Source organism: Nilaparvata lugens, chromosome 11 (genome assembly GCF_014356525.2).
Source record: "Nilaparvata lugens isolate BPH chromosome 11, ASM1435652v1, whole genome shotgun sequence".
In the NCBI taxonomy this organism is placed as follows: Eukaryota; Metazoa; Arthropoda; class Insecta; order Hemiptera; family Delphacidae; genus Nilaparvata; species Nilaparvata lugens.
The window spans coordinates 14,616,155-14,639,516 of NC_052514.1; the positions used below are offsets into that span (position 1 = coordinate 14,616,155).

The window sequence follows — 23,362 nt, forward strand, 5'->3', positions numbered from 1 at the left end:
TTCTTGTTTTACTTCCTTCGATGACTTTCTTCACAATCTCTAGTGATATCCATAATGATGTCAACATACTTGAACAGAATATCTTTGATGGAAGACTTATTTATATAATAGCAGCCATTTTAGGAAAGCCTTTGAAGAACTAGCTATTCCAATCACTCACCCATGAGTTTTAGATGATCGAATGAGGGTTTGCTCCAAAGCATGATCGGTTGTCACATTATTAAATTTTCAAGGTTTCCTTTTCACAGATAGTCAATGTATTGACTGTATAGAGTTAATTTTTCCTTATTGGCAATGATTTTTTACTTCTGTGGATATTTTTTTCATATTTTCTAGATATACCACAGACTCCATAACATAGTTTGTGTGATTGAATGAAAAATGTATGGGATCTTTTCTCGTACAGTTTCTATGTGCAATACCAGAGTCCTTCCTTATGAGCACGAATACAATTTAAGGTAATTTAAACTATGTTACAATAATCAGTGATCAATTTCAAGTAGTTATTGATTTTGCATTGTGATTCTAAAAAAAAACTCCACAAATAGCTCCTGACTTCTTTCAAATATACCTTGACAATCTCTCATATTTGAACCGTTCATGAGTCATTCTTGTAGTTATTTCATTGATTTGATTGCTTGCTCTCACACGTTAATTATACTGATCTCCCCTCAATAGATTTCCAACAGTATTCTCTTCAAATATTTCAGATTCAACAAAGATATCTCCTATTCCACTTCCATTCAAGTACCACCCCTAGACAATCAGTCAAACACAGCCAGATGAAAAGTACCTATCTATTCGTAGATATGAGTTACAGAAATAAATTGATAAAGCTGCGTTTACACCAGAGTTATTAACAAAATGTTAATAACTTAATCTTTATAGAATCTATTACATTGAATGGAACTTGACAAACACATACGTTCATCATGTTTATGATAAGCTATGTTCAATCTAATAGAATCTATAAAGAATAAGTTATTAACACCTCTTTGGTGTAAACGCAGCTTTAGAGTTGTATTTCCTTTGTAATCAAATATTTAGTCATATCACATGGGAGTAATTGACATTATTTGTAAATTTATATTAAGAAAATATTTTACTCCTGTCACACGGTGCTCTATATGGGGTAGCCTATATTATTTGTTTAACTTACTCCATCACTTGACTTTCGCAATTCCAAAGTGATCATTGTACTAAATCGAATAATTATTCTCTCTTCATGAAATATAAGTTTTTTATTCACTGAGAAACACATAAATAATGATAATGAGATGAAGTTTGTAATTTTGACCATAATTTGTATATTATGATGAGAATTATCAATTATTGAGGCTTGAGAGTTGAAAAATCGTGTTCAGCGACCGAAAATACATAAGATAGCGTTCCTGAAATACATAATTTGAATGCATAGACTAGTAGGACCGATACGACAGACAGGTCACTACGCGCATTAATCATGAGGGAGGACCGCACCGCAGCGTAACAGTGCTACTTATCCCCCTCCCACCGCCGCATCTATGATCGTAACCCCCAAACTATATATATCATTGGATTCAGGAAGAAACGGCCTATAACGTTTATTGGAAACTTTTTCCTCTAAGTCGGCTAACGACCTAAATATCCGAGAAATAACAAAAAATCCATAATGAAAAAATAGATTTTTCTTCATATTTTATTTTTTTACAGAAAAACTATGCGGTTTATCGCAAAAATGTAAAGGACCACATTGAAAGCCAATTATGTGTACGTAATATTGAGAAAAAATTCAAAGCTGTACTATGAATAGTCACTGCAGAACAGGCGATTTTATGAGCGCGCGTTTTTTACAACTTAACCCCCTCCCCCCCAATCTGTCGACCACCCTGGGACGTGACGACATCGAGTTTCATATACACTAAAGACCCCCTAATAATAATCCGAAGTCAAATTCTCTGCCTCTCTCATGTATGCTCAATGTAAGCCAGCGCCTGGACTAATTAGGAGTTAACAGTTGGTTTCCCTCTGTCTAACTCTTGAAAAATAACTTTTCCCATATATTTTTCAAAGTGAGAAAAGTCACCCCAACCCCTGGTTGACATTTTCTCTTAATTTCAAAAATCTTTGTTAAAGTGGGAAAAATATAAATATTTTTTGATGAAAAATACTTTTCAAACATTGCAGAAAACAAAAAAAATATTGCAAGAGATTTATTGCAACTCAAGTATTGATTGCAAGCGGTTTAATATCTCAACTCCGAAAAATTTTGCCAAAGTCACCCCGGTTTACCGGTACGTTAGTATAGGCTTATAATCCCTAATTATTTCATAAAATCATTTAGCTTATGATGACCTAAAACCCCTATAATATAAATATAATACTAGATGCAAAATTAAAACAATAGACCTAATATTAATGTAGTCGAATATATCTCGAGTGCTTGGGCTGGTATTAGCATAGATAAAGGATAAGCATAAGCACTATAATTCTTGTCTCTGGTATTAGACTATAATGGTTCTGTATTAAATATCTGTTATCATCATATAATAATTATGATTATCGATACACGTTCATTGTTTAACTAATAATATTTGGCCCATTACACTGACATTTTTCACATCAAAGATATTTTATAAATTATTTATTTATGACAGACAGACCTTTTATAGCGTAATACCGGCCTTATTACTGTAGTACGGTACCGTACTACGAAACTTCTTTCTATGTCCGAAATCGGTTTTAATAAAAAACTTCCATGTCGTCATGAGATTGTAGGCATTTATTGCAATTTATGACATTACGAATAATGCTTACAAACACTATTACGAAAAAATTGTGGCAACATTGTAAGTGGGAATATCCGCATGAGATCTCGCGCCAGGCGGCAGATTGACCGCTCACCACACCATACATCACTTGTTATAGGCTAATTCAGTCCTATGCTAAGATGTGTCACCAACTGAAGTGGACAATGGCTGGAAACGTGAGGAGAGATATTGGGGGAAGATTACTTGGGATTCAAATCACTCTCTGATCGACATGATAGAAAATATTACAAAAATCCTGAAAAGGCGGCTATTTTGAGCGTGAAATGGTCAAGTTATTTTCGAATTTATACCAAATATATATAATGCTAATCCTTATTCTGTTGTTTGTAGGAATAATGTTCCATCAAAATATAAAGTGGAGATGACAACACTCTATTTGACGGATGAGTCTAAAAAGCTGATAGAACATGCTCTAAAATTTATTCATGGAAACGTGAGTATTAGATTCATTTAAATATTGCAAGTTCATAAGGTACGGTATTTCCAAGAAGTAATTATTGATTATTGCTTCTAAAATGACGCATTTTCAACATTCATTTCAGGGTTGATATTTTTACAAATAAGCTATACAGTTGATACTTTAGATATTCCTTGATTATAAGGGATTGTAGTAGTCAATATGATATCATATTAAAAATCATAAGTTCATCTTTCTGATGAAGACTAATATAAGAATACAGAGAAAAACAGAAATAGGTGATGGGATTTAATTTAATTCATCATAACATTAGTTTTGGACAAATGGTTGAAGCCATAACACTACTATAGTTTGAGATATTATACAAAATCATCTTCGTTTAAAAGATGAGGTCTCTAGGTCTCTCTTCAAGCATTTTTTATACCTTAGAGTTGTTACTACAGAGTGATATTCTAGTCCTACCCTATTTTAAGTGTGTGGTAATTCATTTCTACTGAAATAAAACTTATTTTGTCGCGCAAAGTTGGTAGCCCTGCTCAATCGGTGTCCACACAGCAGTGCAAGTTGATTATCCTTGAGCTGTCAAATTAAAATTCTTTATGCTGCACAACATTTTATATAAAGATAAGCTAAATTACTCAAACATTTCCAATCTGTAGAGATTTGAGTGAAATATTTTTGTTTTTAATCAGTTTTTAAATATCAAAATCCAAAATTTTTAGTTTAGTCTTTAGTTTTGAAGTGGAAATTGGACTTTTTGAAGTGAAAGTGAAATCTTAACCTTATTCTTTTTTGAAACTTTTATTTGTAAAAATTTGGGAGAAGACAGTTTTGGGCTATGCCTGTTGTCTTCTCCCAATCATATTATATTTATTATAATTATGATCTGTAATGACAATTAAATAAATAGGCTAAATAAATAAATAAATTTTTCACATTCTGTATGAATTTTAGTCGTCTCATGAACAGAATGAATTTTAACATAGAAAATGAATATTATGGTAATGTAGAAGATGTGATAATAATGAATATTATGGTAATGTAGAAGATGTGATAATATTGTAGAGTAGAAGCATGTTAAACCTGAATTGGTTGACATTTTGAGGATAGTCTTTAGTATCTAAGAAATGAGTAATTTAATAACATATCCTATTCATTTTATATATTATAACAACTAAACATTTCAAAACTGTAAATCCGATAATAAATTGATAAAAAAACTGGGTAACAGGGCTAAAAATGATCCTGTAAATTATAAAAAAGGCTACATTTCAAATCCGACCTCACTTTTTTCTACGAGAAAAATGCTTTTAATGAATTGTTGTGTTTTGCTACAGAACTATTCTCTGAAAGAGTTATCCTCCTACAAAGAAGCAAAAGGTTTGGAATTGGCATTGCATAAAGACTACAGAATGAACAGCGGACATCTTCGGGTACGCACCATTGAAAACTATGCACTACAGAGCAATAAAACACGACAAGCCTCGGACATAGCGCAGCAGTTTGCAATCACCAAACTTAAAAGGTAACTCTTCTACCATTATTTTTTTTTTGCTGAGGGTGATGCCCACTTAAGCCTCTAGGCTTGTGCATGGGTAATGAAGCGGATGATAAGGAGAGATCAGTGAACCTACAGTCCTTAGATGGTTTCCGAACCACCGGGAGGCGGTTTTTCCAACTCATGAATCATATTAAGAGGAGTTAGCTCAAGTGGTCACCCTTCCGACGGGGGTAGGAGGAGCCAGATTCTCAACTTATCCAAATGATAGCTTATCTGCGCGACCACTGAGTCAAACCGCTTCATTTATCTATCATTGAAGCCGTTTGATAGCAATTAATATATACCTAATGTGTAACCTTAACTAAATTTGGGAGAGGAATAGCACAAGGTTACCTTATTTTTTCTCACCATATCATTTTGATGATGTATTTATTGTATGAATCAATAAAGAAATAAATGAAGTTATATTTTTTATAAGAAATAATATGGTTCTTTTAATAAAATCCTGTTTAACTAATTCTTCTAACTAAAGCATGACAGTGCTCTCGAATAGAGCTGCTACCACCAGGTTTTTAGGGTCCTGGGCTGTGCTACATTATATAAATAAGATGAAATAAATACACAACTTTTCGAATTCAAGCAGCTTTGACAAAAATCCCTTATAATATATCTGCTCTATCTCCTGAGCATAATAATACTTCAGTCACATTCCGTAAACCAATTCTCTTACACAACCTCCCTCTAGCGCTTCTCGTAACGTTCTCCTTCTAGTTTCGTCTCTACGCGGTCATCACTCTGCCAGCTCACCGAGACCTATTTGGTGGCCTGAGTGATGACTCCGCTATTCTAATAATATTACAGTATCTATAAGGATCCTTACACGAAATATTAGGAAATATTCTTTTGTTAACAGGAAATATTGGTAAATGTTTGCTCATTTATTTTGAATAAAGAATTTGATTTTGTTGAGTATTACAATTAATCTATTTGAGAGGGGTGTTCGAATTGTTACACTTCGTTGTTGAATAATCAGCTATACCGTACTGTCATTTAATATTAATTCGTATATAAACCATAATATATTCTAACATACATGAATAAAGAATTCTAGTCTAATCATTGGCTTGATTATGTTCTTGTAGATTGATGATTTTTTCGAATTTGCAGGTACGGTTTCGAGGCTAATCACTGCAGTGAAGCTCTGCAATCGGTTGAGGGTGATTTTGGTGCCGCATTCGAGCTTCTCATGTCCCGCTACTTCCACCTTCCCCTCCCCGACCCCGAAGCCGACACATGTCCGCTGTCAGAGGCCGAACGAAAACAAGAAATGGAGGCCATTCTGTCCATCTATGACGAACATTTCTCCGTCAAAATCAACGATCGCCTGTGGGCCATACGTCTAAACCTGCCCTACTTGGCTGAGCATTATGCTGTCAAAGCACCCGTGAATATTGTCCCTGAAAAGCCCAATCCGAGGTCGAAGAGCAAAAAGGTTGTGTGTAGGTTTTTCAAGGAGGGCACCTGCAGGCACGGTGTCATGTGTAAGTTCTCTCACGATTTGCCCGAGAAGACAGTGACCAAAGTGGAAGTCGATGATAGTCAGAATTGGTTCGTGTTGGAAATTCGATTCCCGAAAGGTATGTGAACATAACCTATATCTTTTATGTTATCTAAATTTGGGAGAGGAATAGCACAAGGTTACCTTATTTTTCCTTTCCCTATCATTTTGATAATGTGCTTATTGTATAAATTATTAAAGAATAAATGAATATAATTCAAATTGGGAAACACTGATTTACGGCTTCACCAAGCTTGGTCAAGATATTTGAACATGCCCAAATCATGTACGGTTTACAAAAAGGTGCACTGGAACAACTGATTTATATAGCGGTAGCTGTTATCAGTAATCCCAGTGCACACTTATAAATCGAACCCGGCTGGACCATGTTCAAAAATCTTAACCGAGCATGGTGAAACCGGGCATAATTATGTTGTCAAATTCCACTTCATTAATAAACTTACAAGACTGCTGTTTTGTGTTGAAATCAACACATCTTTAGTTATGTTGCTGATTTCCACTCTCTTAAATTTGCAGGACTTCAGTCCCGAGTTGAAACTAACACATCTTTAGCTGTGCTTCTTTACTAATGAATTTTTACAACTAAAGATCCGCGTTGGAACCAACACATTTTCAGCTGTACTGCTGAATTCCACTCTACTCATAAATTGGCAGGATAGCAGTTTCTTGATAAAACCAACACATCTTTTGTTATAATACTGCTGAATGCTGAATTCCACTGTATAATAAATTTCCAGAACTTCAGTTCCGAGTTGAAACCAACACATCTTCAACTGTGCTGCTGAAGATGTGTTAATTTCAACACTAAACAGGAGTCCTGTAAGTTCATTAATAAAGTGGAGTTTGACAATAGAATGCGTAAAAATTACGAACAAGTCGCTCAATATCAATATGTACTGTATTCAATAAGTGTTATTAATCCACATTAGCCTAACTAATTTCCAGTTCAAAATTCCTAATAGAACAAAGTCTTTTTAATTAAGTTCTTCTACTTAAGTCTTTTTTAAAGCCCAGATTCATTGAACTGAAATTAACAATTTTTCAAAAATCACATAATTTAAACCCAATTATTAAATACAAGCATAATAATTAAATGTGGCCGGCACAATGTGAATTCAGTAAACGGTGGGTTGTGAGAAATGGTGTGACCTGGTGCCAAATAAGGTCTCAGTTTCAACAAAAGATACTAATTTATCCAGTAGTCTCTATTTGAATAATTATAAATAATAAATATCTATTAATAATAATTATTATTAAACGAAAATTCAAATAAAATGCTGTAATCATGCCGAAAACTTCTGCTATTGCAAATATTGACAACAGGGTAAACAGCTAGATGGAAATTCGATGAGCGCTACTATTCAAAAATCATTTGCCAGAAATTAATGTAATATCTCAGTAATTCCCGTTAATATTTATGTTAACTTTCTGAAGAGAATTCATTGAGTAAATTTTGAGGATATTTTATTTCTCCTAGCCTATATGGTATTATTGTACATGTGAAGTGGAACAATGAATGCTTCATTCATTTAATTTGATACATAAGTAGATAATTAATTATTATTATTGAACGAAAATCCAAATTAAATGTTGTAATTCACCCCAAAGACTTCTGCTACTGCAAATCTATCCAGAGATTTGTCAGTTTGGTGTAAGGGTAAGCATTCCTGACCGGCAATTGGGAGGTACTCGGTTCGATTCCCGGGCTGACAAATAATTTTTGAATAGTAGCGCTCATCGAAATTCCATCTAGCTGTTTACCCTGTTGTAATATTTGCAGTAGCAGAAGTCTTCGGGGTGAATTATAGCATTTAATATGGATTTTCGTTTAATAATAATAATTGATTCATTAGCATTTGAGTAATTGCAATATCTCAGTAATTTCCATCTGTAGATCATAAATGTGTGATTGTAGGTTCAAAGTACCCGCTGGAAGACTGTCCGCTGGTGTCGCTAGTGCCAGAAAGCGAGTACAGCCGTATGCCGGCGGGTGTGCGTCTGTGCTTGACGCAGCACCTGTTGGGGCTGGCAAGGCAAGACGCGGCCGCCGCGACGCCCACCGTCTTCAACCTGGCCTCTGTGCTGCAGGACCACCACGAGCAGGTAGGGATTTCGAAGAATCGATTTCTTAAATAATCGATTAATCGAACATAATAAATCGATACAACAAAAAAAAATCGAGTAATAAAAATCGATTTAACAAAAATTAAATGACAAAAGGATGATATAGTGCTTTATCAACAATGATATGATATTTTGACAATGATATGATATTTATTTGCAATACAAATGAGACTAATGTAATAACATTGGTAGATAAAATAATGAGGTAGTTCTTGTGCTATTTTTCTTCCAAATTTGTAGGTGACACAGTCCAAGATGAGGTTAGAATTTCACGTGTACAATTTTCACAAAATTCTAGTCCAAAATAAACATGAAAACTATAAATTTTTAATTTAGATGGCTTGAATTAATAAATTGATTAGAAATATTTCACTCAATTACCACTTGTAACGAATAATATTGAGTTATTTAAGAAAATTTGGAACCGTTGAAGAAACACAAACTTGTAAACACTAACAGTTTTATAATGTGGGTATTTAAAGCATGAGTTAGATGTAGATTAAGGCTCAACTCACACTTACGCGACTCAGGTCGAGAAGAGACTCGACTCCAGTCGAGAGCATGTTTTTTCAAATGGTGACAGTCGCGGAGACTAGAATCAACTGGTCTGAATGTCACCATTTGGAAACACATGCTCTCGACTAGAGTCGCGTAAGTGTGAGTTGAGCCGTATAGTTGAGACACAAGTAAGCGAGCGTACGTGTGTCTTAAAACATCTTACGAGTGTTTTAAAGACCATACAAAACTGTTACATACACTACTTCATCTACGATCACTCAAGCAAATATTCTTATTGCCGTCTGGTTGTAAGGGTAGAAATCAACCAACTAGCCTCTATGGTAAAATATATGTATTTCTGTATAGCGAGCTGTTGTTCAGGCTATTATTTCTTCATCTAACTGGATAATAATTTAAATGTGGAATTCCTGTCAAAATGAACATATTATATCCAAACCACTATATTCACTCCAAGAATGGCATGATTTGAGTATGGAGAGTCTTTCTTTTTTATGATTTATTCCAATGTTTAAATATATTCATAAGCTATATCTATTTATGTATCATTTATAAACCGCAGCCTCCTCTTATACTGTCCATCAGAGTAAATCCTGTCTGTATTTCGTGTCGGCGAGATATCGGTGTGAAAACGGCTAATGGCTGTTGGGGTTGGTGTATCAAAAAAGCTAACATCAAAATCTAATCTCCTGCAAGACATACTGGCAACAGGACAGCCCTAGTTCAAAGCAGAGAAAGTTCAAGAAACAATACTCTGTTATTTTAGTTATTAATTGCATGCGTTATTGCACGGAATCAATAGTTCATTCAATAGTGCATAAAAATTGCATTCAATGAGGCATGCAATTAATAGTCTACATCAGCTGATTTCTTACCAACTTACATTGAGATATTGAATTGCATGCGTCATGGCATGAAATTTATAATCCACTTGACAGCTGATTTATGATGAATAATTCTATAGTGTAATTTTTACTCTCATATTGGCGTATGAAGGAGGCTCCTTTTTCCTTTTATATTATCCTTGAAATGCAAAATTTCTGATTGGTTCTCGTGGCATTCAATCGGGATAAGAAGTTAAGACTTTTGTGCAACCGGGTTTTGGAATTACAAATTATAATGATACAAAAATAATTCAACCTCTAATAGAGGAAAACAAAAACAACAAAAAATCGAACACATGTTACCTTAAAGTTGTTGACCAAAGCTGTGATGATACAACAATGTATTACGACATGTGTCTATACACTGTTAGTGGCCACACTTATAAGATAATAATTTAAATGTGGAATTCCTGTCGAAATGAACATATTATATCCAAACCACTATATTCACTCCAAGATTTGAGCATGATTTGAGTATGGAAAGCCTTTCTTTTTTATGATTTATTCCAATGTTTAAATATATTCATAGGCTATATCTATTTATGTATAGAACTCATTTTTTGTTGAAGTTTATTGTAATATGTGTTCCGACTCTATATTGACTTCTGTGAAACGCTTTATTTTGTATTTGTCTGAGTGACTGTTGTATGTTTTATGTTTCCTGATGACTATGTCTATTGCACTGTGTGTTTAATGACAATAAAGAATTCTATTCCTTAGTGAAGTCTCGTTATAATGGCAGTATTTGATCAACATTTTTGTCTTAACATTGCTATCCTTGTCTATCAGTTGACAAAAGTAGATATCGCTATCATTTTCTAGTTCTGCAACGTTGTCAGATCGTTTTTTAACAATGTAGAAATGCAATTCATCAATAATATATTTAATCTCAATTATAAAAATTTAAAATCATTTAATAATTGAAAAATATTTTTTTTTGACGAATAAAATATAATTGGTCATTTTAGACAAGAATGATCAGTTGATATTTTATCAGATAAACCGGTATCAACTATTCTCAGTAGAAGGCAGTGGCAAGGCAGAGAATCGGCAACGTTGTTCTCCACTGCCATTAAAACGTGGACTTCACCATAGCTCAAACATATGCATTTCCGATCAAATTTTGTAAAAAACTACTTTAATCAATGGTAACAACCTTACATTTGTATGTTCAACAATTCAGTGTAGGTTAAGTTGAACAATAAATTGTTGAATGTAAAAATCGATTTTTGATTCAAATCGTAACACCAAAATCAATTATCAAAAGAATTTTGACCAGGGAGAAATCGATTTTTGGAAAAAAAAGATTCTCATTTGTCATTTCTACTTGCAGGTGTTGGCAGCGGCCGATGGACCGCAGTGCTTCCCTTCGCCCAACGACTCCATCCTGGCGCCGCCGGCTGATGCAGCCACCCGGGAGCAGGAGGACGAAGGCCTCACTGAGGAAGACGGTGATAGCAGCGGTGAGACACGGATCACTCAGCCGCGCCAGCGGGATGTCGATGTCGAGGCTATCCGCAAGTGAGTTACACTCCGCACAAAACACCTGTTACGATAATCACTAACGACATGACAAGTTTGTTGAACATCTATGTAAACACATGCATGTTGTGTCATGAACGAAAGGCTTCGAACATAACCAGCTGTTTGACTACACAAAATAAACAATAAAGTTCTAACATAAAATAAACAACCAATAACAATAAATAAACCACTAGGGCCCGGTTTAACAAAAGCCTGTAAAATTTTAATCATGATTAAATTCCACGAAAACCAATCAAATCAAAACAAGTTTTATTCAATGATATCACTTATATGACAAATTCCATTATACAAATGATATTACAGATCATTGAATACAATAATGTTTGCAGAAAAATCTTGTCTGCAAACAGGAGTGAAATACATTTAGAACTCAACTAAAAATGCTCATCTATAAACTCAAATGAAAACACTTATCTTAATTAAATTTAATTATCTTATTTCATCCCACACATACACACACCCACTCGCAATGGAGAAATCATAATAATCATTAATAAAATACGGAAAGAATTGAAACAAGTGACTGTCAAGGTGATTCATGTAAGAATAATAAAAAGCTCATTAATCTCAACCGGATAATGACCCATCAACCATAGGTGTAATTTAGATTTGTAAGATTTAAGATTATTTGAATTTTGAATCTCGACGGGCAGACTATTGAATAATTTAGGACCCAAGAAAATGAAGGTCTGAAGCTCAATCATAGAAGGTATTTCTGAGAAGGCTTCTCTGATTGGTTCTCGTGGCATTCAATCGGGATTAGAAGTTAACATACTTTTGTGCAACCGGGTGTTGGAATTGCAAATTATAATTTTGAATAATTATTCAACCTCAAATAGAAGAAAAAATGAACAACATAAAATCGAAGATACAAAAACGTTACCTCAAAATTGTTGATCAAAGCCTTTTGCTGTTATGATACAACAATGTATAACGACATGTTTGTACACACTTGTTCAACACTCTTGTTCTGTTGTTAGTGGCCACACTAATAAGATAGAGATTGATGATATAATTGAGTAGGCGCTCTAACTAGTATTTCTAATGTCTGGTTTTTACGTTTCTGGTAGACAAAGACGTTCTAGTTATTGATGGTAAGCTCCGATTACCGGAAGCATGTAGGAGCCTTAAGCTCGATTCCCACATATCAGTAGTATTCAAGGCCTGTGTGAAAATTTACAGTGAAAATATAATTCGATTGAGTCTTTTTTATTATTACGGATGATACCACCAACATGAGCTTTTTGCTTGTGCATGAGTAATGGAAAGAGTGCGTTGTTGAATTGATGAGATGATCAAGTGTCCATGCCACCAGCGGGATTCGAACCCACAAACCAGGCGGTGCTAGCAGACCGATGTTTGTAACGCTTCTTACCACTAGACCAACCCGGCCGGCCAATAGTTCTAATATGACTATTTCCAATCAGCCCGGCCGAGTGAGTATGAATTGTACCATAAGAACTTATAGGATACATATTTTCACTGAACCGAACATGTGTGGCCTGCCTCATTCTAGGCCGTTGTCATCCGTGACCGGATTGGAACGATGTATGACAGGTGTGACACCGTCTTAATGCAGTCTATCATTTATATAATAGATTTTGCCGAAACCGAGTACTAATGAACATACTTTTCCATTGCAGAGAGAATGTGGTATTGTCTAGCAAATACAGAGCTCACATGAAAACCGAGAAAAGTAAAAAATGGATTGAAAGCCGCAGCAAACTGCCAGCCTGGGCCAAACGAAGCGAGCTGCTCAATACTATCAAAAACAACAGAGTTGTCATGATCTGTGGTGAAACTGGGTAAGTAAACGATTCTATTTCTTCATCAGAAATGAATAATATCAACTCATTATCAACTTCTCTCTTCATTTAATAAAATCAATTTTTTTTTATTCAGTGAGTTGCATAATAAAGACAAGCTTCGCATCATTGAATCGTCTCAAACAATAATAAAACACAGAACATTTTAGTGCAAGGTGGAGACTCAAAAACAACACTGCCTCTAGGAGCACCCCGTGGAAGAAATCGATCAATTTCAGTTAATTTAAAGGAAAGGTTTATTTTCTATTAATTCGATTATATTTAATTTTCTTCCCTCAAGACATCCACACATTCATCCACTGTGTATGGCGCTCTTCTTAACTGAATTTCCCTTATCATTCCGATCATTTTTGGAAAGTTGGAGAAATCTTTTAAATTATGGGGGAATCTATTTTTAATTTTTATTGCGCCTTTCTCAATCAACCAATCTCCAGAGGTGTTAGACTATGTGCCGGGTAACCGAGGATCGAGCCACCATTCCTCGTATTGTAGGAATGATCAAGTACAAGTGACAAGAATGCCCTCCAATTTGTACTAACATATATAATGACCTCCAGAAAGTACATGGCTGGCGAAGTTAATATACTCTCTCTCTTCTCTCTCACAAAATAAGGCCTACAGGATGTTCGGGCACTGAGTTTAAAGATTATTCTCAGAGCCCTTTTCTGCCTTCTGAAAATCACACCAAGGTGCTTGTCATAGCCACCCCAGAATATCAAACTGTAACTATTATTTATACAGCAAACTCTTGATATTAAAATGACACTGGGAGAGAAAAAACAAGCCATCCTTCTATTCTCCTCCAAAATTTAGACTAATACTGTAAATCGAAATAAGGTCAATTGACTTTTTTATTATTCTTAAAAATGTTCTGTCCAAAAATATTGGTAGTAGCAATTTATAATTTAGAACATTTAAATACTCACTCCCAGGGCCATCTATGTCCAAGTCGAAATTTGGCCGCATCAACATAAAGCCTCCAGGGCCCTGTTGCATGATTAAATACAAACCAATAATACCAGTAGTCAGATCATTATTAGAATAGAAAAGTATCAAACTATTAGCTTGTACGTGAAGAACTAACCTTATTGTGGACTGTGTCATCTCCTAAAATTGAAAGAAAAATAGCGCGTGGATTGCCTTATTATTTAGCATCTACCAATACTATTACAACAGTCATTTTTATCGTGAATGAATGAATATACACGGTGTCCCACGAAGAGTTTTACACGTTTAATTTTATATTACGTGTCCATTTATGCACCGAACGTTTTCAAATTTTACACAGTTTACAAGTAAGGTTCTAAAATAATTCTGGGAAAATTTCAGCTCCCTAATTTTTTTATGAACAAAATGGCAGCACATTGAAAATTTTACCAATTTGCTTCCTGGAGAAACTACTGCCGCCATTTTGTTAAGTTTCTACGAATGTTAGGGAGCTGAAATTTTCCCAAGAATATTTTTATATTTTTAGAACCTACTTTGTAAACTGTGTAAAATTAAAAACAAATCGATGCATGAATGGGCACGTAATATAAAATTGAACGTGTAAACCTCTTCGTGGGACACCGTGTAAATTTTATTATGGAACAGGACCCAGGAGGATCTATCCTGAGCATTTTCTTTGGTAGCTCCAAGCCACTACATATCCGACTTAACTTGTGGCCACCATCTCTGTCTGTATCTTCTACGAGGTCACCTTCCTGAGCACTTTCACAAGTTTGGACTTTTTTCTTAAAGATCAAATATTAAATAAATAATAAAAATGGCGTACCTCTCATGTATGTAGGTATCTAGGCAATGCCTATTAATGATCTTCCTTGTGCCTCTATTAAGGTGCGTACAGATATACGCGCCGCGAACATGAGCAATTCACTTTTAATCAGCTGATTATATCTGTATTCTTACAAAAACGGTAAGATACAGATATAAAAAGCTTGGCATCAGCTGATTAAAAGTGAATTGCTCATGTTCGCGGCGCGTATATCTGTACGCACCTTAATATTTGATTCTGTTCCTGATTCTGATTAAATGAATGAATATTTGATTCTGATTAAATGAATAATAATAATGGAACATCTCCTATTTATCTAGGTATCTAGGCTACATCTAAAAATGATCTATGTGTTTTTATTTGATTTGATCTGTCTAGAATATGTGATTGTGTTTTTCAGATGTGGAAAATCAACACAAGTGCCGCAGTTTGTGCTGGAGGAGTGGCTGGAAGGCGGGGCCTCAGGCCTAGTGAGCATAGTGTGCAGTCAGCCTCGCAAGATCTCAGCCATGGGAGTGGCCAGTCGGGTGGCCGACGAGAAGAGTGAGAGAGTTGGCGGACTAGTTGGCTACCAGGTGATGAAATAAATCCGTTGTAAACAATCTATAATTTATAGTTGTAAACTGTCAATAGTTTACAACTATTATATAGATGTAAATAAACTGTTTATGTTGTATTTAGATATTGTTATGTATTATTTAACTGTTTATATATTTAAGGAAAAGAAAGAAGAATTGAATTTCAATACTCAAAAATGTACTGGTTATCGGGGAGAAATTGAAGCCTTTCAACCTACAATAAACTACTATTATAGACCTCTAGATTCTTCGACATGTGTGGTTCTATGGCATCCAGCTGTGGGGATGTGCTAGGAAAAGTAACATAAACACCATCCAGAAATTTCAGAACATGGTATTGAGGAATGCTGTTAATGCTCCATACTTTGTCAGAAACTCGGACCTCCACACGGACATGCAGTTGGAAGCGATCGATGTCATGACCACAAAGGCTACCAGAATCCATGAAGAGACTACATAATCGCCAGAACATTCAAGCTCTACATCTAAAAAACACATTAAATTTATTACATCTAAGACACATTAAAATTTGTTACCCACACATTAAAAACACATTAAATTTATTACATCTAAGACACATTTAAAACAAATTAAAAACACATTACATTTATTACATCTAAGACACATTTAAATTTGTTCCCCACACATTAAAAACACATTAAATTTATTACATCTAAGACACATTTAAATTTGTTACCCACAAAAAATTTATTACAAGCTTTTGATTTTTTTGTTTATTTTTTCTTTGCTGCTCTATTTGGGGTTAAAATATTTCTGTATTAATTTGTAATTTTCTAGTGGTTTGTCAGTTGTTATGTTAAAAGCTGCTGTCGAACGCTGTTTTTTCTTTGAAGCCTCTCGCTGATGACGTAACATTCATGACGTTCATTTCTGTACACACATGTCCTGTTGTTAGTGGCCACCCTTTGGCTCATTTTTTGTGAGAATCACCGTAAACAAAAAATACAAAAAAAAGGGTTTCAACCACTATTTTATTAATTCCGGTCTAGTAATATGTTTGATTTATGTTTGATTTCAGATTCATCTGGAGAGCTGCGTTTCGCGGAGCACACGTCTCAGCTTTTGCACAACAGGTGTGCTTCTCCGCCGCTTGGAATCTGATCCGAGTCTGCTGGGAGTCTCACACATTGTTGTCGACGAAGTACACGAGCGTAGTGAGGAAAGGTAACTATAGAAACCATTCTGTATGGTACATTTCTACACTTTGTCGTCATAAAGTTTTACTCTATCAGAAGTAGTATTTATTCTAACCAAGTCATGAATTCACATGATTAAAATATAATGAATTAAAGGAAATGAATTTTATCCATCCAAAAAACTAATAGAAAAAATATTCTCTTACCTTGTTAAATACTTGCTCAATTACTTACTGCCAGAGCCATATGTGTCCAAGTTGACATTTGGCCGCACCAACAAATAGCTGATGGATCTATCCCGAGTACTTCCTTCGGGCTCCAATCCTCTTCATACCTTATAATCGATTATCCAGTAACCAAAAGTTAATTTAATTAACCTTTTAATTAAATTAAACGTATAATGCAAATTTATATATATTCAGAAATCGATACAGTATTGATATTCTGTACTTATTCTTATCCAGCAAGCACGTTCCGCATTATTTTCAGATGTCCTCTAATACTTATTTATAAGGTCCAATTTTTTATTTCAATGCTATTTTTCTATTTTCAGTGACTTTCTGCTGCTTATTCTGAAGCAGCTTCTGGAGAAACGGAAAGACTTGAAGGTAATTCTCATGTCTGCCACTGCCAACGCAAAGCTCTTCTGTGATTATTTTGGAGGCGATGTACCAATCATTGATATTCCCGGTAAGCTATAAGAAAATACTCTGGAATAATTGAATAAATATAAAAAAAGACCATTGAATTCTTATCACACGTAAAAGATTACTATTTTTCTGTTGACGTGTTTTTTGTTGAAATCACTAAAGAGAAACTGTTTCTACTTTCCAGGTAGAACGTTTCCGGTACAATCTGTCTACCTCGAGGATCTACTTGAATGTACAAATTATGTACTAGAAGAAAACTCAGAGTATACAAGGGTCAGAAAAGGCAAAGATTCTAATCTCGAAGAACTCGAGACGGAACTGGAGGTGTGCGACATACGGACGGCATCATCCACGCCCGCCGACAAAATCAAGGATGACTTCCTCACTTTGCAACAGATCAACATCAGATATGACGGTATGTTCCATTCATTCAGCCATTTATAATAGGAGTGGCCTATCGAGTGGAACAGGACCTGGCTTTACAATTCAGAGCCCAGGTTCGAATTCCCGACCAGGGCAAGATATTTTTCTCGGGCCACTCCCATGTTTCGAATGAACACATTAAGCCTTCGGCTCTGGCTGCCTAGAAACAGTCGTTACTTACTCCTCAGCTCTACAGGTCGCTACAGCCCTTGGCCTCCCTCACAAAGCCTCTCCATCTTCCCCGATCCACTGCCTGCCTTTTCCAGTTTCGAACTCCAAGCGTTATCAAATCCTGCTCTAAATCATCAGTCCATCTATTCCTTGGCCTTCCTTTTCTTCTCCTATTGTATATTTTTCTCTCCATTTACATTTGGCAATCCTTTCATCACCCATGCTCACCAAGTGCCCCATCCACCTAATCCTGCCAGACTTGAATAATTTTAAACTAGCATAGAACGACCTGTTACCTGCCATGATTCGATTACTTATCTCAGCTGTGCCTCTCCCACTACTCGCCACAAGCGTTCCTAGGTATACAAAGTCGTCCACCTGCTGAAATGTGTAGTGCCAAATTTTCATGTTGCTAGCACACCCTCTTACCACTGCTGGTGACATTCGTAGATACTTCGTTTTGGCCTCATTTATCTTCAGCCCCATTGACTCACCATTATTTACCAATAACGTTAATGCTTCTCTCAGTGTTGGCACAGTTCTTGCTATTATGACCAGATCATCTGCGACCTGTGACCTGTCACAACCGATTCACGATAGTACTTCCATGTGCAATATCCTTGACAGCCTCGTGTAGAGCCAAATTGAACAATAATGCCGACAGAGCATCTCCCTGTCTTACCCTCTATGCAATCTCATTTATTACCGCCCATATAAAACTATTCATGGAATAATGTTGAATGTTCTGTTACAGAGTACAGTTTGCAGACTAAAAAGAATCTCTACCTTCTTGATCCAGAAAAGATCAATTACGATTTGATTGTGGAATCAATTCTATGGATTACCACCCCACACAAGGATTTACCTGACGATGGATCTATTTTGGTTAGTAAGATCGAACTCTAATAATTAATTCACGGTTATCATTTTTCATAGTCTATGTTCTAGCTCATAATTCATGTAAAATTGCCATCAATGACAATGCAATGTATGTGTGTATGAGTTGCTTATATCTTTAAATTAATTAGCTTCTAATATTAAAATTAATATTTTTGTCAGCAATTCATGTAAATTTGATAGGAATGAAAATTCAATATGGGTTATCCAAGAGCCTCATTTTCAATAAATCTTATTTTAGTTGCATGCGTTCATTTCAAAAGGCTATAACAAGTCAAATTATAAACAATTTCATTAGTTGTTCATTTAGTGTAGTCGCGGCTAAGAAGCTGACACACTCAACAAAATCCGCAATCACCTAAAGTAAGATATCTCTGAAAATATATTTCCACTACTCCAATTTTTCTATTCATTAATTCAATGCAATATGTTTGATGTGGGTGAAATGAAAAGTTTTCTTTTTCAGCCGAATAGTCAAAGTGTAATGAAACTAAAACGTGATGATTTCCCAATAGCCGGCATGAGAGAGGTCGTGGCAGCAATATTAACTGATTAAAATAAGAAAATATACTTGATCTGGAACCATTGATGAAATAATATTTTAATTATGAAGCCCTTCGTTGAACAGTATTCTGAAGCATAGATTATTCATAATTCCGAAAATCTCACAATCATTCCTTGATGAGAAGAGTTCAAAGATTCAATTTACTTCGATTGTTGAATCTCGAGTAATTCAAGCTCTTTATTTCGAGCAATTTGATCAAAAAATGTATTTAGAAGAAAGCATAAATAATTGTACAGCCTTTCACAAGATTGATAGTTTTAAATGATCGTTTCCCTTGTTTATTAAATCATCCAAGTACTATAAAAAAATCCTCCATTCAACAAAGTAATGGTAATATTAAAACAGAATATGAACAAAAATTAAAATTAATTGCCATCCCTGAGAGCAGGGTCGATTTTATCAGAATGAACAAAATTAATTCTATTATTCAATTCAAACCTTAGTTTTCAACACGGTGCTTTGAAATTGATTTATTTTCTTCTTCTTTTACAATATACAATATAATATAAAGTTCACTTTATGGGCAATGTTATTTCTTACAAGAATAGGAGCGCACGATTTTGTCGATTCTATCAAAATGACCTACGTTCCCTTTTTAGCTTTTTCTCTCACACACTCTCACAGGCTTTCTGGCTTTTGTGAAATGTGGCAGCACTGTACTTCAAAAGCGCAATGCTGCAATGTAAGGCTTCCACTGACTAGTATAAAACTCACATGCATTGCATTTCTATTACTGTTTCAGGTATTTCTGCCTGGTATTGGAGAAATAACCCAACTTCACGAGAAGTTGTTAGAGCAGAGTGTCTTCCGTCCCGAGGCAGACCGATTCTTTCTGGTGCCTCTGCACTCATCTCTGTCTTCCGAAGAACAAAAACTTCTATTCAAGTACGAAATCTCATCTTAAAAACGTATCTGATTTTGTCTTTTTTATCATCTAATTAGTAATCTCATAAACTTTAGTATTAGAATGAAATGTGAGATATTTCTGGAGGAGAAAACTTTTAGAAAGAAAGGAGTTTAATATTGAGTACAAATCGACGAGAGTGGTAAAAATTTCATAAATTGATAGCTCAGGTTCCATAATTTTCTGATTTTTCATAATATTTTTGCACTTGGACAAAACTTTGTTCTATTCTACAGCACTTTCTACACATTATATACAGCACATTCTACAGACTGTTTTCAGAAATTAAATTAACCTCAGAATATAATTCCAAATCTAGTGTTTGTTAATTTCAACTGTTGATATTCTATTTATTGAAACTGATAGAATAATATTGAATTTATGTTTAGAATATTTGGAAAAATTTTTGTCTCTTATTTTACAGAAAAATGAAGAAAGGTGTAAGGAAAATTATTCTTTCTACAAACATTGCTGAAACTTCAGTGACAGTTGACGATTGTGTATTTGTGATTGACACAGGACGTATGAAGGAAAACAGGTCAGTTGAAAATATGAACTATTCACATTTTTCACTCCTATTATTAATTAAAGCAATGTGTTCACAGCGCATTTGAAGTAGAAGTGATTTTATGTGTTTTGTCTAGGTCACATGTCGCCACCATTTTTAGAAAAAAAAAATTCAAAATTTATTCGGTACCATCTTATTTTGAAGAATATCGTAGTCAACTCTCATCAATTTAACCTATATATTTAACATGTTTCGATACATAAATAATATGATTTATTATTTATTATTCTCAATCCAAATATGTTTATATCTGGGAGTTACCTACTAATGCAGTTGTTCGTTTCTTTTTGTTTTTTTTTAAATACAAGACTTACTCAACTCGTTACTCAATGAATGTGAAAATGTAAGGGAGGTCATAAAGTGAGATATTAGCTATGAAATAAGTCAATTTTGGAAGTTTGATTATGCAGAAAGATTGGATTGTCTGATGGAAATCAAGGTTTATAAATACAGGTCAGTACACCAATGTAAATTTGGCCGTATTGAGTCTTCAATAGTGAACTAATTTTATACAATATAATTGATTATATTAAATAGTCTGTTCTATAGTATTTTACTACACTGTATTCCTCATACTAATAACACAGTCATTATCTGGTCATCAGCTCAGGCTAACAGCAAGTCAACAAGACTCAATATGGCCACTCGTCCAGATCTCTTTTTATAGACCTTGATGGAAATTGGTTTGTGGGAAGCAATATATTGGTAATCTGAATGATGGGTGTTTATTTACTTGCTGATATTATCACAACTAGTTTCAACTCATTAGAGCCATTTTGAAGTGTGAATCACTTAGCCCCGGTTGCACAAAAGCCTGCTAAATTTTTATCGTGATTAGACTCCACGAGAACCAATCAGAGAAGGCTTTTTCGAAAAGAAGGCTTCTCTGATTGTTTCTCTTGAATTAATCTCGATTAAAATTAAACCGGCTTTTGTGCAACCGGGCCTTGGTGTGATTTGATCAAATAAAAAGGGTACTTGATAACGTTTATTGTGTTTCTATAATTTCATCATCCCTATACAAAATAGTGAGTATTCGTCGTAAATATCCACAGAACTTATGCATTTTTTGTTTCAATTGGAATTTGTGATGATGATATTTATGTTAATGCAGATACGACCAATACAAGAGCATGGAGACCCTGGAGAGCGTTTTGGTACTTGTATGTACTTATCAGTCTTAACCTGTTGCCACCATCTCTGTCTTGGTCTCTTCCTGATGTAGGGTGCTGAAACTTTTCTCAGCTTGGACTCTTCTCCTCTCCTGAGTACGTGCCCGGCCCATTGTAATCTCCTACATTTTATTTCGCTTACAATGTCTGGGTCATTGTAGAGGTCTCTGATTTCCTTTCACTATTGAACAATGACGCTAATTTTGTTTTAGATTCGACGAGAACAAAAGCATGGAGACCTTGGAGAGCGTGTGGGTGTCGCGTGCAAACGCACTACAGCGACGCGGCCGTGCCGGGCGTGTGCGTGCGGGAGTGGCCATCTCACTGTACACATCGCACCGCTTCAACCACCACATGCAAGCGCAGCCCACACCTGAGATACACCGCGTGTCGCTCGAACGCGTCATCATTCGCACCAAAATGCTGCCGCTTTTCCACGGAGCTGATCTCAGGGGTGTACTCGGTCAGTATGATTTCCTAACCGAATTGATTTATATTTACTTTTATTCATAAATAATATAGGACTTCCTCAGATCTGCCGGTTCTTTTTAGGGTATGCTCATCAAATTTAAACACTAGATAATTTGAGAATTGTATAGTGTATAAAATTAGATGAACATGGCAAATGTAAATATTATTTAAATGTTTCATAATTTTAGATAATACAAATAACGAAAAATTGAATTAATTTTTCATAATTTTAGATAACACAAATAACGAAAAGTTGAAATACCTGTACATTTGAAACATCAGACAATATGAATGGCACCCATAAAAATCAGTAGAATCACAAAAATAGATTGCATTTTAAAAATAGTCTGTGTTCTACTTCGGTAAATCAACCTGCCTACAAAGACAGTAGTGGTGTCCACTTGTAGCCGCCATTAGTTGCAACAAAACGACATTACACTGGGACTTTGGAGCGTCCATCAAATTTTTAATTTATGTATATCAATGACCTCTACCACAAAATCTTGCGGGTTATTTTATAATTTATATTTTCGAGATTATAATATAATATATTTCGAGATTATATTTACGTGATATTTTCGAGCTCAAAATTTGAGTGGTTTTATTTATTTTGTAAATTTAAAGCTTGTTTCATGTTTTTACGAAAGTTCTATTATCAATCTATCCAAATTTAAAATTGTTTGTTTTATTCTAATTTATATTTTCAGATTGTGATTTGGTGTAGAAATTGAAATGTACACAACCTATAAATAATATTTGGACAATTTTAAAGTGGTTAAATTAGGAAATTGAAGAAGTTTCGGGCAATAGCCTGTTTTTTCTTTCCTGA

At 34.8% G+C, this 23,362-nt stretch overlaps 1 protein-coding gene across 2 annotated transcripts in view; it reads left to right on the forward strand.

The window, feature by feature from the left end:
• LOC111051947 (putative ATP-dependent RNA helicase DHX57) overlaps window positions 1-23,362 on the forward strand; it is a 54,107-nt gene that overhangs the window by 11,079 nt on the left and 19,666 nt on the right. For both annotated transcript variants that reach the window (XM_039437641.1, XM_039437642.1), the window contains 14 exons: window positions 3,141-3,243; window positions 4,566-4,753; window positions 5,897-6,366; window positions 8,224-8,411; window positions 11,166-11,353; window positions 13,021-13,182; window positions 15,378-15,552; window positions 16,595-16,740; window positions 17,266-17,402; window positions 17,547-17,777; window positions 18,711-18,841; window positions 20,161-20,303; window positions 20,747-20,860; window positions 22,275-22,525. In XM_039437641.1, coding sequence (XP_039293575.1) covers window positions 3,141-3,243; window positions 4,566-4,753; window positions 5,897-6,366; window positions 8,224-8,411; window positions 11,166-11,353; window positions 13,021-13,182; window positions 15,378-15,552; window positions 16,595-16,740; window positions 17,266-17,402; window positions 17,547-17,777; window positions 18,711-18,841; window positions 20,161-20,303; window positions 20,747-20,860; window positions 22,275-22,525 — 2,627 coding nt within the window. The remainder of the gene's footprint in view (window positions 1-3,140; window positions 3,244-4,565; window positions 4,754-5,896; window positions 6,367-8,223; window positions 8,412-11,165; window positions 11,354-13,020; window positions 13,183-15,377; window positions 15,553-16,594; window positions 16,741-17,265; window positions 17,403-17,546; window positions 17,778-18,710; window positions 18,842-20,160; window positions 20,304-20,746; window positions 20,861-22,274; window positions 22,526-23,362) is intronic.